We start from the raw sequence: 14,877 nt of genomic DNA, 5'->3' as shown, positions 1-14,877 counted from the left end.
CACTGCGAGTCTATCCACTGGAGACTCCCACTGCGAGTCTATCCACTGGAGACTCCAACTCTCACTCTTGATACAGCCCTACTCCCTTGGCCCTTTCATCCCTGAATCCCCAGATTAGTCTCACTGCAATGGACTTGAAGAAGGCTGTCCTCCCACCACATCTCCAGTTCCCTGGGGACCCTGCCTCTTGGTGTGGACAGGATCCCCAAGTGCTTTCCCAAAGCCCCTCGCAGCCTTTTCTCCAGGCCCACCTCTATCCCTCTCTGCTACTCACCAACCTGAAGAAGCATTCTCTGCCAGGCAATTCATGGCCACCATGCTTTTCTAAGATCCAGTGAGAGCAAACTAAGGAACAGAACACCCACTCACCAAAGACAAGACCAGACATCAACTCCTAGAATCACCTCAGTCATCCCAACTCCAGATGACTAGACACCAGCACAAAATACACAAAACTTTACAGCCAAGACAATATGCCTCCACCAGAAACCAGTAACCCTACTTACGTAGTAGGTCCTGAGAAGTGTAATAACAACTGAAGAACAAACAAGGACTTCAAAACAACAATCATAAATATGTTCAAGGACTGCCATAGAACAATTTTTGTACACTGTTCTTGGGAGTTGCCAGCCAGATGAGTCATGTGGTAGAATTTAGATAGAAAATATGAACTAATATAGGTTGTAAGAACTAATTAGTAACAAGCCTAAGCTATCAGCCAAGTATTTATAGTTAATATTAAGTCTCCATGTTGGTTATTTGGGAACTAGCAGGAGGGAAAGAAAAGTCTACCTACAAAGGACTTGAAAAAGATAGGATAAATCCCTTAATAAAGTGTGTGAAAACACAACAGTAAAATAAAATAATAAAAACAATTCATAACATAAAAGAAGAATGTAATAAAGAAATAAAATCAATAAGAAACCAAAACAAAAATAAAACTGGAAGTGAAAATTTAGAAAGTCAAACAAAGACCTCAGAGGTGAAGCTCACCAGCAGAGGATAAGCATGGAAGAATCCCAGGAATGGAGACAAGGTAGAAGAAGTGAAGACCTCGGGCAAAGAACATGTTAAATCCAGGCACAAACTATCTAGAAAATCTGGAACACTATGAAAAGACCAAATCTAAGAAAAATGGGAATGGACAAAGGAGAAGAATCCCAAATCAAAGGAAAAACTCATTCTGAGTGAAGTAACCTATACCCCCAAAATTCAAGTATTTTATGTATTCTCTTATATGTGGATGTTAGTTCTTAAACTTTTGGTAGGCATGCTACAATCCATGGGACCACAGAGGTTAGGTACAGTGTAAGAGTCCAGGGTATCTCCCAAATAAGGAGAAATAAAACATGTAGTTATGGAGAGACTGGAGAATCATAAGAGGGGACTAAATGGGGAGGTGGAGAGAAAGGTAAGAGAGGGAATATGGGGAGGGGCAACTAGTATTGAGAGCCATTTGAGGGGTCATAGGAAAACCGACTACTGTAGACACTTCTCAAATTATATACATATATGAAAGAAATCTACATGATATCACCAAATAATGGTGGAGACAAAACCTTAAATAGATATCTTTCACCAACAAGTAATATCTCTTGTGTCAGGAATGGGTTATATCTAGTTGAGCCATTGGACAAAGGGGCTGTATGGAAACCCCAAACCTCTCAAGTTATTTCCAAGGCTATCGGTTGTTCTCCACAAACTGATGATAAACCCTATTGCTAAAGACAACATTTGTTTATCTCATTAAACACAGAGAAGATGAGTCAGTGCCTACCCTAAAGTCACAACCCTACTGACTAGTGTTCATAGTCCTGGAAGGTGCTCTGAATGGTACCAGGAGAAAGGTACCAGCAACCCAGATACCAACCCTAAAATCTACAAGAGTGACCTGGCTGCACCATATGCTGGTGCAATAGTGACACAAGAATTACAGTAATAACCAACGACTCTTTGCTTAGGTTTAAGGTCTATTCTTGAGATAAAACCCGTGCCTGACACTGCACAGGTGCCAAGAACCTAGGCCATGAGCCTAGGAGAAAACCAAATAAACATAGCAATAAAAGAACTCCTAATGACACACTGCTTTACTCTAGATCCCTACCTTTCTAAGCCATCAGCAGGGAAGCTTCCTCTCGGCAATAGATAGGAACTAACACAGAGATCTATGTGCTGAGAGTAAGAGACTTCGGAAAACAACGTCATAAACGAGATTACCTTCATCAAACCCCTTCCCTCAGGGCTCAGAGAGCCACGTAGAAGAGGCAATTGAATATCTGATACCAAAAAAAGTTTCTTCCCAAACACAACAGGACTGAAGCATGTATAAACTCACAGAGCCTGTGGCAACACATTCAGGACCTGTACAGGTTCAAGTTAGATCCCAGTGTTGAAAAGGAGAAGTAGACATAGCCTCCCATCCCTAACCAAGAAGCAGTATCTAGCTGACATTGTGTACAAGGAAAAAATAGTTTTCTCCAATGAAATCTCACTTTTAATCTCACACTTAACCACACCTAAGAGCAGTCTCATGCCCAGCAGTAGATGGCCAACACAAAATGAACTCAATAGAATTTTATAGATGTTTTGTCTCATACAGCTTTGTTTGGGCATTTTATTATAAGATCTTTTGCTTGTATATAACAATTTCTAAATTTTTTGTTTTTACAGGGTGTGTGTGTGTGTAGATTGTGTGTGTGTGTGTGTGTGTGTGTGTGTGTGTGTGTTAAGGCAGGGCAATCATGCGAGCACAAGCAAGCACATACAAACTCACAATGAGTAAGCAAAATTGGCCAAGACGACCTATCAGCAGACCAAAAGCATGGTAACTAATGACACATGCTCCTAGCCAATCACAACACACCAGCAGTGAGCGCCAGCTTCAAAAGGACCAACCAGAAATGTTCCTACGGCAGCTTAATTTCCCTAACCCCATACCCTTCCACTCCCCACCCCCCACCTCCCCACCCCAATCCCCACTTTTTACAATAAAGAGCATCTGTGTCTATGCCTCTGTGTCTTCTCACCCCCTGCCCCCCAGAAAACAGAGACAGCATAATAAGCAGCAGCAACAAGCCCACAGAAACTCTGTGTGTATATATATGTGTGTGGATTTCTTGTGCTTTTTTTATTTTTTATTCTAGTTTAGCTTTTGTTTGCCTTTGTTTTCTAAAGAGAGAAAGAAAGGATATGTAGTTGGTAGGTAGGTAGATAGATGGTGAGGATTTGGGAGGAGTTGGAGGAAGAGAAACGATCAGAATATATTATATGAAAAATATTTCAATAAAAAACACATTTTAAAAAAATATTCCTGGAAAAATATCTATGTTGTTTTCAACCAGTCATAAAGCCCACTTTACATCTTCCATACATGAACATGAAGGCTCGAGGTGAGGACAGAATGACACCTCACACCATCCTTACAAAACCATTTATGGAGAAAGATTTCACACCTTTGGATCTATCCCCTATATCAGGAGCTCTGCATGACATGCACAAGCAGACCAGGATCCATACAAGCAACAAATAACTCATTATACAAGAGATTAGTTATACCTTAACAGCTTCTCCAAGAGTCTGGTTTTTGTCAGCTTCCTCGCTGGAGTGCAACTCAAGTCTATAATTCAACTCCTGTAGTTGCTGGGCCTGTTCATTCAACAGCATTTGAGCCTGCTGTTCCCGAAGTAATGCATTATTTAGTTCTTCACATGCACTTTCAAACTTCTCATGGGTGATCAATTTCTTTAAGAAGAAGAGGAAAAATCAGTTGCAAGGCAATTGTACTACTATACTATTTCTTCTTCAGAGCAGTATTTGGTGACATAAAGAACATAGCATGGGGCTGGAGAGACGGCTCTGTGCTTAAGAGCACCAACTGCTCCTCCAGAACAGAATTCAGCTCCAAGCACCCACAAGGGGATGGGCTCACAACTAGCATCCAGGGGACACCATGCCCTCTTCTGGCCTTCACAGGTACCTAGACACATGTCATACTCACAGATACCTATACATAAATAGAAATTTGAAAAATAATGTAATGGCAACCATTTCTAAGAACTTATTATAAAACAAAATATAAAATTTGTTTTGTTCAGAAAAAACTATCACTTTTGTTTTTAAAGTATAATAATCATACTTTAAAAGTTATCTTTTTGTCAAACAAAATCTTAGAAAACACTTGAAATTCCAAATAAAGTTTGGTTTTTGGTTTGGTTTGCTTTGGTTTATTTGGGCCAGGGTTTCTCTGTGTAGTCCTAGCTGTCCTGAAACTTGTTCTGCAGCACTAGGCTGGCCTCAAAGCCACAGAGATCTGTGACTGCCTCTACTTCCTGAGTGCTGGGATCCAAGGCATGTACCACCACAACCAACTTCCAAATTAAAAAAAAAAAAAACTTTTTGTAAAGATTATGATTATGAAAAAATATTCAAATGACCATAGTATTGGAATGATTGTCTAAGTCTATGTTCATTATGCTACTGTTTGGATCTCTCTGGCCCCATGTCTTCTCTAGCAGTTCCTACCCACGCTCACACTTTCAGGCTACCGTGTCTTCTTTTCCCACAATTGTAATTATCAAAATTTGCCTTATTCTCTTGCCTACATACATCTTGCGTGGAAACAGCTGTACCGAGTTGAGAACTCACTTAGCTTTCTCACTCAACACAGAAAAGAATGAACGATATTCATATGTGAACACCTGCTAATGAAACTCTACACCGTCATATAAAAGATGACTTACAATGCGGTGACTACTTGGAAGGCAGGACACAGCCCTGAAGGACTAACGAGAGCTCTCCACAAGCCCAGCCTCCCATAAAGGCTCATGGGGTCTAGGTCAGACCACTTGAATATCCCTTCTTCAAGGCACTTGAGTGAGTAAAACACAGTTATCAGACACCTGACACTGTCATCTTCAAGTGCGTAAGGAACAATGTTTCAGGAAAGGTGCGTGCGCACGTGGAACTAGGGAGACGCACGGCTCCCTTCATGGTTCTACCTGCACATGTACTCATCTGAGAGTCAGCTTGCCCCCGGCAGCGTGGATTTGAAGGGGGTTCATGTAATTCATCACAAACATAATGCAGCTGATTTGAATCCTTAAAAAAAAAATCTAGGAATCGCAGAATGAAAATCTTACTGTATATATCTAGAAAACATAAAACTATTGCTATCTTATGAAGCTCTTTAATCTCCCAATTTTCTGACAAATAAGACAAAAATATTTTCTCCAAGGCCCAGAAATGATGCAACTCACAGAAAAAGAAAGCTTTGCTTGAATTAAATTTGAAGATAAATTTATAGCATGAGCATATATATAATACTAAAATATCACTAGATAATCTAATATTAGCATTCAAATTATAAGAGTGTATAAAGCATAAGAATAAAAATTATTCAAAATATAAGCGAGGAGATTTTTGTCCCCTCCACAAACAGCAGGCTTCCCGGTAGAAAGCATTCTAAAAGGGAAGTTTTCTAAGGGAAAAACCATCCTACTTAATGGCCACATTTCATCATATACCTTTTAGGGCTGTTAGCTTTGTTACTCACATGCCTGTAGCAGGCGAACAAATACAAGTCTTAATTAAAATAAAAATATATGCTTTAAAATGGCATTCTGGGAAAAACAAGACAGGTCTGTAGGGCAAAGTAGCTGTTGCCATGCAAGCCTGAATGACAACTTGAGGCTGATTCCCAGAACCCACGGTGGAAGAAAATCCACTCCTAAACATAGTCCTCCAACTTCCACACTCATGCTGTGGTGCAAACGTGTACACGAGTGAGCATACACAAACACAAAATACATTCATACCCAAAAACACACACACTGATAATGAATAAATTGATTGATAGATAGATAGATAGATAGATAGATAGATAGATAGATAGATAGATAGATAGATAGATGTAAAGAAAGAATGAAAAATTGGGGAATATAATCAATCCACTCTTAAGGGCAGGTTCCATGCCCAGCAGTAGATGGAGGCTCTTTGTTTATAACCTTACAGGTCCTTTGGATATTTATATTATAGTTTCTGGTTTTGTGTTTTTAAGGGATTCCTGTGAGTGAAAACATGTGTCTCTTGTGTCTATACGTATTTCTTGTACTTTTCTCTCATTTTTTCTTACATGCTTGTTTGTTTTGTCCTATTCTGGTTTGTTTTGATTGTTATTTTTTAGATGGTCTGTTTCCTAATGAAAGAGAGAAAGAAGGGTCAAGAATTGAGTGGGAGGAGAAACAGGGAAGATCTGAGAAGAGTTGGTGTAAGGGAAACTATTCAAAGATACTGTATGAAAAAAAAAATCCATTCTCTAGAAAAAAATAAAACTAGAAAAAAAATAACAGAAACTTTTAAAACAAAGCAATCCTATTGAAGGGACTTTGAATTACTTCTATTAACCAAACAAACACTGTTAAGGAAATCATATAGAAAGAGGTATCACAAAACCATGGTGTATTACTACACCAGATCTACTTACAGAGTGCTTAAATTCATTTAATTGCATCTGCAGATTCTGTGATTTGTCAAGCTCCTTTTTCATTTCACTCAGAGTCCGTTTGTATTCTGTAACCTCTAGGCGCAGTGAGCGGCGCTCCACTTCAGCTGCATGCAGCCTTTGCGTAAATCCAAATATTTGCTTTTGTAATGATGCAGTACTTTTCTGTCATTAAATAAGAGTACATTTACAGACATCAGCTACAGATTTACTAGTAAATCAATACCAATGAGCACTTTGCTAAGTTGAACTCAAACATTAATAATGCAAAAAATAATACTAGCTATCTCTAAACCAAGTAAACTTATTCAAGAAGCTTTATTTTATTAAAAGTTCCCGTGAAACTAAATTATTCACATACAATTGATTTACACTATAAATAGGCTAATACACTTTCTAGCCCACAAATCCTAAAGTCACTACTGAATGAAATAGCACATACCATAATAGGCATATGGCTGCGCAAACCATACTTCAGGGCCAGCGTGTTCACTTTGTGAAGTCCACGGGCCAGCCTCTGAACCAGGGAATCTTTCTCTACATATGTTATGCTCCGGCTGCTATGCAGAGGTATACTTTCCATTGCCAAACTAATTTTATCCATTAGTTTTGCAAAAGAACTCTTGGCTGCACCTATGAGTAAATGTCCACAGATTCTGGAATTTGGATCTTCAAAGGAAAAAAAAGCACAATATATGAGTTGCCTCATGTTAATTTTACAGTGTCAGTGATCACAATAGAATTTTCAGTTATGTAGCTCTCATGCCTTTATAGCCACTTCCCCACCGAGCTTTACTATGAAAAGCTGAGCACAGGCTTGGCTCACTACTGAGCAGCAGCCCTACAGAGAACCTCAACTCCAGTCTGACCTTCGCATAAAACAGCATCGCTCTAGAAATCCACTTTCCCTTTCCTTTTCTAAAACTTCCTATAATTTGATTTCTATTCATAATTATGACTGCTTACGACCTTAGCCCCATAATACTTATATTCTCAGACAAAAAAAAAACCCACAATTTTCTTTATTCGGGAGAGTTAAAAGCCTACAACTATAATTACTTATTTCCTGGTGGGATTTCAATACCCAACCTGTGTCTAATGGACTTGAGACTCCTTACGTTTGCTACACATCTACCAGCTCTACCAGCTCCTTAGGTCTGTAATTAATAACTGAGCCTAATGTTGATAAACAAAACTGTCACTATCCTCCCTACTAACTGATATTCCAGATACAGTTAATAGGCTTATTTATACCTTCATAAAAGTGATGTAATTTCATTTTCCTATTCAAAGCAGGTCTTGACCTGCCATTCCTTGTCTTATCCATGTGAGATGACCAGTACCGGAGTCTTCAAACACAAGTCTAGTGGTGTACATACTACTAGAGTCTCTACTACTGGAGTTAATCTAAATTTTGCCTTTCTGTCATAAGGGCAATATTACCAAATCAAATTGTATTGTGTTATTTGTGAGATTATGTACAGGTCAAAACTAAAGAGCAACACTGACCAAGGGCAATCAATGATTTCCTATGGCATTAAGAACTGCTTCACCAATACTCTGCATTCTACCTTACAGACACTCTGTATTCAAAAATTTGAACTGTATTCTATTTCTTCTATTCCTCAATGTATAAATGGAAGGATCAATTTTATATGCCACATAGCAGTCAAGATTTGAAAATCACACTGCATCCGAGTTACACTTGAAATAAGATCACCAATTTGATAAAAGTATAATATTCTAATATATATATCAATTTATTAGTTGTTAGTGTGTGAGTTTTGAAAATATAATATAATATATTTTCATTCTATATGACACTCAATATAAATACACTCTCAAAGAATGTCATGGACATTGTCATACAAAATTTAATTAAAATACATAATTATTAATAATGAGACATTTAGTAAGTAATGAATGACAAAAAAAATTACTAGCACACTTAGATGACATTCAACACATAATTTAAAACAGTTAAGTAAATAACAAAAATTATAGCAAATAATTCACTGCTCAATGAAATAATAGTAAAATTTAATTTTCTCCTAATAGTCAGCATATCATTTTAATATCAAATACATGTGTTCTCTGTGTCTCTAGTTGCACTGTATTTTTTCATTTGTCTTCTTTCATTTCCAGCTGCCCTATCTTCACTATCCCAGGCTAGCATATGTGGATATTTTTATATATTTATTGGATTAATCACATTCCATTTTACTTCCATAGCAGCTGCAACAATATTGAACTCAACAATGCATTCAAAAATACCAAGAGAAAGTAATATTAATTTTCATGAGCAAATATAAAATCTGATTTTAAATTTTTAAGTAACATAAAAGTAATGACATTTTCAATAAAAAGAGCTTTAAAATAAAATTCAACTACAATTAAATTATAATACATAGTGCTTTCTTGTTTTGTTTTTGTTGTTATTATTTACTATATCCCTGAAATATGTTTGGTAGACACCAACCACTAGGAAAGAGAAAATTAAATGGCAATACTATTCCACTAGGCATTCTTCTGAATTTTTAAAAAGTTAGGAAAAGACACATTCCAAGTCCCTGAGTGCTAACCATCATGAGCTACAGTCAGAGCAATAAATAATTTATGTTTTAAGAGGCACTTCTATAATAGAACTCACATTTTACCATATGGAATACATTTTATAATGAAAGAGGAAGAGATACTGTAGGGTCAGAATTTCATATTTATCTGTATGACAGAGAACAAGAGCCACTAAAAATCCTCATGTTTACATGTCTCAACTATTTTAAAATTTATACCTGTTAAAAACAATTTTTTCTTTACGTTAATAGAATTTGCTAGCCATTTCCCCAGCTTAAATAATGTGACCTTTATAAAGAAGCAGATCACAGTTGCACAATTACTTTTCCCCATAGAACAGGCATGCTTTCACATCAACAAATAAATCTTCAAAACAGATTCCTAAGCAGCCGACTGGCCTAGCAATTCTAGCCCTGAAGGTTGGAGGACTCCTGGAGGGGACGAGGACTTACTGCAGGAGTCCTGTCCTTCAGCTGCAGCAAGCACGGCAGCTTGATCTTTATCTGTCATAACAAAATACACACAAGAATGACATGTCCCTGATGCTGTGTGTAATAAACCTAGAAGTCTTTAGAAAGCATTACAGAATCTATTGCTACAAAAATGCAACTGGAGTCTATGACGTGTTTTTCTAATTAAAATGGAGCGTTTCAACTCAGAAAGCATGAGAAGCCCCCTTTAAGCAAAGAGTAATAGTGAATTAACAATAAAGTGCATAAAAGTATCAATGGGGAATAATGTTGCTAATGCTAGTAGCGTACCTAATTTAACATTGTCTTTTAACTAAGGCCTCACAATGCAGCCCAGACTGAGCTAGAACTCACTATGTAGGCCAGGCTTGCCCTGGTTTCATCCTCCCACTTGTGCCTCAAAGCTGCTGGAGTGTACAACCAGGCCTAACTAAGGCCTTGGCTTTCTAATATACAGCAATAACTTCTCAGTAACAGAAACACAATTTCTCACTGGTTTGACCTTCCAAATATGAAACTTCAGTCCTGACATGAAGACAATTAGGCTTCTGAGTTGGCCCTTTGTAGATAGGACTTCTGCAAAGTTTACTGCAGCATGCAATAGGAGGTAAGGTGCATAGCAACTTACTAGCAAGGGTGAGCTTGAGCCATCTACCTTCAAGACAGCTAAGATTTCATTACTGAGAAGGTAAGTAATAAAACGCAGTGACATTCTACCTGTGTCCAGTTGCCATTGGATATACTCAGAAATAAACTTAGAAATCAAATAAAATGCATTTGTTTCTACATTTAAATTTTTAGTTTAGCCCAGTCGTGCCAAAACGTTGAGCCACCTACATTCTATTCCCATAATGATTGATATTTCAGCCCTTCAATGAAAGCAGCGTACTCCCCTGTTTGAGGTAAATGATCTCTTGCAGGCACGCCATTTGGATATCTAGAACAGGTAATTTATCTCAAGTAGGCAAACACTATCACAAAAGCAAAAGGTTGCCACCTGTCCAGTTATAGAGGCAAAATGGAAACCGGGGTCTCTGCCCAGTGCCTATGAATACACCATCAAAGTTTATAAAAGCAGTGGCCAAACACTGTAAGTACTTTCTAAAATGTGACTTCAAACTCTCATTATTAAACTTCCAGTTCTGTGAAGAAAAAAAAAAGCAATGTTAGTTCCATTAAGATATCAATATGTGCCAGACAGTGGTGGCACATGCCTTTAATCTCAGCACTCAGGAGGCAGAGGCAGGTGGATCTCTGTGAGTTCAAGGCCAGCCTGGTCTATAAGAGCTAGTTCCACGACAGCCAGGGCTGTTACACAGAAAAACCCTGTCTCAAAAAACAATACACACACACATATATATACATATATACAGGTACATATATGTGTATATGTGTATATATATATATATATATCAGTATACAAGAAAGAGATAAAACAATGGACATTTACATATTCAGAAGATATGTCCAAACAAGTTACTTTTTTTTCTAATGGACATATTAGCCAATGTCTTAGTTAGGGTTACTATTGAGATGAAACACCAGGATCAAAAGCAACTTGGGAAAGAAAGGGTTTATTTTGTTCACAGTTTCATATAACAGTTCATCATCAAAAACAGTGAGGATAAGAACTCACACAGAGCAGGAACCTGGAAGCAGGAGCTGATGCAGAGGTCATGGAGAGGTGCTGGTTATTGGCTTGCTCACATAGTTTGCTTAGCCTGCTTTTAAGAACCCAGAACCACCAGCCCAGGGATGGAACACCCCCACAATGGGTCGGACTTTCCCAAATCAATCACTAATTTAAGACAATGCCCTACCTACAGACTTGCCCAAAGCCTGATCTTACAGAGCCATTTCCTTAGCTGGGTCTCTCTCCTCTCAGACGACTTTAGTTTGTATCAAGCTGCCATGAAACTATCCAGCACAATCAGAATGTGCACATGAGAATGTTAAGGCTGAAAGGGGGCAGAGTCACACAAATAGCACACGACAGCACACACTCAGATGCCAAATTCTTAGCCAATGTTCAGTCAAGAGCACAATCTCTCTCCTAGAAGATAGATTACATATAATTCAGAATTCATTCTAAAAGCCTAGCTTTTAAAAATAATCACTAATTGAATTTTCTTTAACCTAAGAATAAACACAAGCAATGCAGTTATTTAATATGCTAAAAAGTACTGCTTGATGTTGGCATACATGACCACAGATTTCCTGAGGTGGACAGAAAGAAGTCACAGTGATGGTGCCAGTATACAATCCTGATGTTTAAAGTAGCTCCATTTTCAGCAAGATATTAAAAGGGGAGGCACAGCAGGGGCACTCAGTGGCAGAGTGCTTACCTCACACGCCCAACACCCTGGGTTTGATCCTAGCACTGAAAAGAAAAAGGAAGAGAAAGAAGAGAGAGGAGGTATGGAGAGTCTAAAAAACACATAAGAAAGTATATAAGCATTAAAATAAATATTCCTGAGTGATTTTAGTAGTCTTCTTTCTATCTTTCAATTTTCCTACTCTGCACACTTCAAATTACGGGGTAATAAGATGTGTGACCAGAGCAAATGGCGTCTTTGACTAATGATGTCGGGGGACTTCCTTGTTGCAGCATATACAAGGGCTTTGTTTCTTGTGTGTCTATCCACTCATTGGCTGGAGACAGTTCAATTTGCATTCACATTTTGTTTATTATCATTAGTGCTATGTGCATTTATGCTCATATTTTTAGATACATGGCTTCATTTCTCTTAAATCTATAAATAGTAGTGGAATTACTAGCTTATAATACAGTTCAATCCTAACATTTTAAGAAACCACAAAACTCCATTCCAAAGCAGCTCATCACTGTTACTCCTTCCAGCAGTATATGAATGCTTTCATATTTTGCCTTTCTCTATTCCCTTCCTAAGCAGACACAACCTGCAGAGTGGGCAGGCACCAATGTGAAGATGATAATAAGGACGGCAGAGTAGAAACACGGTCTAAATTTTTATAGCTCTCTAGACTTCCTATTACTTAGAAGAGAGAAAATCATCAATATTACTACCGTGCTTTAAGTGGGTCTTCCATAAATTACAAAGAAAGAAGCCGCAAATAAAGTATAATTTTATTAGAAAAAGAAATTTTCCTCTTCATCTTTACATAGTAATTAAAATAAAACCAGTTCTCCTTTCCACATATATATTCATGTGTACATGGTTGCATGTTTATATGCATGCATGTGTGTCCACACATGTAGGAGTCAGAGGCTGACGTCTGACTTGGTAGTCGAGCTAGTACACTTGCTCCAGGGATGCCCTGTCTTTGCCTCTCAAGTGCTGGTGTTAGAGCAGGCCATCATGTCCACTCAGCCTTTACATGTGTGTTGGGGATCCAAACTCCAGACCTCATGCTTGCATGGCAAGTGCTTTACCCACTGAGCTATCTCCCAGGCCCCAGCACTATATTTTAAAGTGTTGAAACTGGGGCTGGAGAGATGGCTCAGCAGTTCGGAGTACTTGTTGCTCTTGCAGAGGACGTGGGTTCTGTTCCCAGCACCCACTGTGGCTCACAATCATCTGTAACTCTAATACCAGGGGCCAAGAAGCCCTCTAACTTCTCAGGCACCAGCACACATAGAGTATCCTACATACATGTAGACAAAACATTCATAAACATAAAGTAAAATAAATAAAACTTTAAAAATTAGAGTTAAAACCACATGTAACCTAAAAACTTCCTTGAAATTTTAAACCAATAAATTTTACTATAAGTTTTTATAAATTTCTCTATTATTTATTAATGTACTAATGATAAATAAAATATTTTCTGAAGCAAAGAAAAATAAAGACTATATCAAGTGCTTCATAAATTTACTCAGTCTGCTAAAGTACTTATAAGAAAGGTAATATAACAATCCTTATTTTACACATACAGAAACTGACACAATTTCCTTTTTTCTGTTGTGTCTTTTTCTTACTGGGGATTGAACCTAAGCCTCCATGTATGTTAGGAGCCTCTGAATTCAAACACAGAATTTTTTCACTTTTTATTTACAAAGCATCACTAAGTAGACCAGGATGGCCTTGAACTCACTCTGTAGTCAAGGCTAATTTTGAATTTGTGATCATCCTACTCTAACTTCCTCAGAAACTGAGAAGGCAGGCATGCAGCACCAGGCACACAGCACATAACTGTAAGTAATTTATCTAACACCACACGCCTGGTATCAGAAGTCTTCTGTTGCGGGAGGTCCTTCCGCTTCTCCAGCCAATAGCCGCTTAGATACCAGCCCATTGGGGCGTGGTCTCTCTCTTTAAAAAAAGTGGTGTCTTCCCTCCTCGATCTCTCTTACTTCCTGCTCCGCTTCCGGCGACTAGACTCCTTCCTGATTGCACAGAGGGCTGTTGTCTGGGATGGTGATCTGTAAGTTTTTTCCCCCTTTAAATAAATACCACCTTATTAATCATAATTCCAAACTGCTGTGGGATTGTTTGTGACTTACTCCTTCACCTGGCGCCCAACGTTTGGTTTTAGGACCTCTCCTTCCCCCGCTCAGCTGCCGGCCGCGAGTTTAGCTTGGCACGAGCCCTCCCTTCCTCAGCCGCGGCCTGTGCCTTGCGGCCTGTACCTTGTGCTTGGAGCCAGCAGTTTAATATAAATTATCACGCACTGGCTTTTCTTGCTGCAGTTCTTTATATTTTTCTTTTAGACACCTCAGATTGACTTCAAGTCCCCACGTACCTATCATTTGCCTCCCCACGTGGATTTAAACTCTACAGGCCTCCATAGTCTCGGCCCACGTGGTTTGCTCTTTTCTGAGTCGTTTTCAAATCTCCCTTGCAAGCGCAGCTCTTAAGCGGCGCGAACCAGAGCACGTGGTTGCCAGTTGCCGAAAGCTGCAACCCCTCGGGGCGACTCTGTCACGCGGAGGCATACACGGCTTCTGGGTTACTCTTCTCTACCCCTGGATTCTGGGTTTATGGTTCCATGTACGGAATTGATTTAATTACATTCACTTTTTTGAGCAACTTGCATTTCCCAGTTTTTAACAAATACTAGGCAGACACTGAAACAGGACCCCGTTTTCATTGTGACTTGGCAACAACGCCACCTGCTGGATAATAGGTAATATGGCAGTTTTCGTTTCTAATGCAAATTTTACTGCTTTGCTTACGAATACAATGGGTTATATCATGCAAGGTTTATATGACTATGGGGATAACTTAATATACTGGTGACTAGGTTTCAGTATTCTTTTCCATATTCTATCATTTAGGAAGAACATGGCATGCCTAAGAACCATACAATCTTTACTAGAAACTCATGCAGGTCAGGAGATTCAGGATTCAAAAG

The 14,877-nt window shown here is 38.6% G+C and overlaps 1 protein-coding gene across 1 annotated transcript in view; it reads right to left on the bottom strand.

Moving 5' to 3' along the window:
• The window catches only part of Ccdc171 (coiled-coil domain containing 171), a 351,463-nt gene that overhangs the window by 186,302 nt on the left and 150,284 nt on the right, over positions 1 to 14,877 (bottom strand). Inside the window, exons 19-21 of the mRNA XM_005352686.2 lie at positions 6,942 to 7,168; positions 6,482 to 6,664; positions 3,556 to 3,741 (exon numbers count right to left, since the gene is read on the bottom strand). Of these exons, the coding sequence (XP_005352743.1) occupies positions 3,556 to 3,741; positions 6,482 to 6,664; positions 6,942 to 7,168 (596 nt within the window). The remainder of the gene's footprint in view (positions 1 to 3,555; positions 3,742 to 6,481; positions 6,665 to 6,941; positions 7,169 to 14,877) is intronic.

This window comes from Microtus ochrogaster, chromosome 10, assembly GCF_000317375.1.
Source record: "Microtus ochrogaster isolate Prairie Vole_2 chromosome 10, MicOch1.0, whole genome shotgun sequence".
NCBI classification, from domain to species: Eukaryota; Metazoa; Chordata; class Mammalia; order Rodentia; family Cricetidae; genus Microtus; species Microtus ochrogaster.
This window is presented reverse-complemented; position numbering and strand designations above follow the sequence as displayed.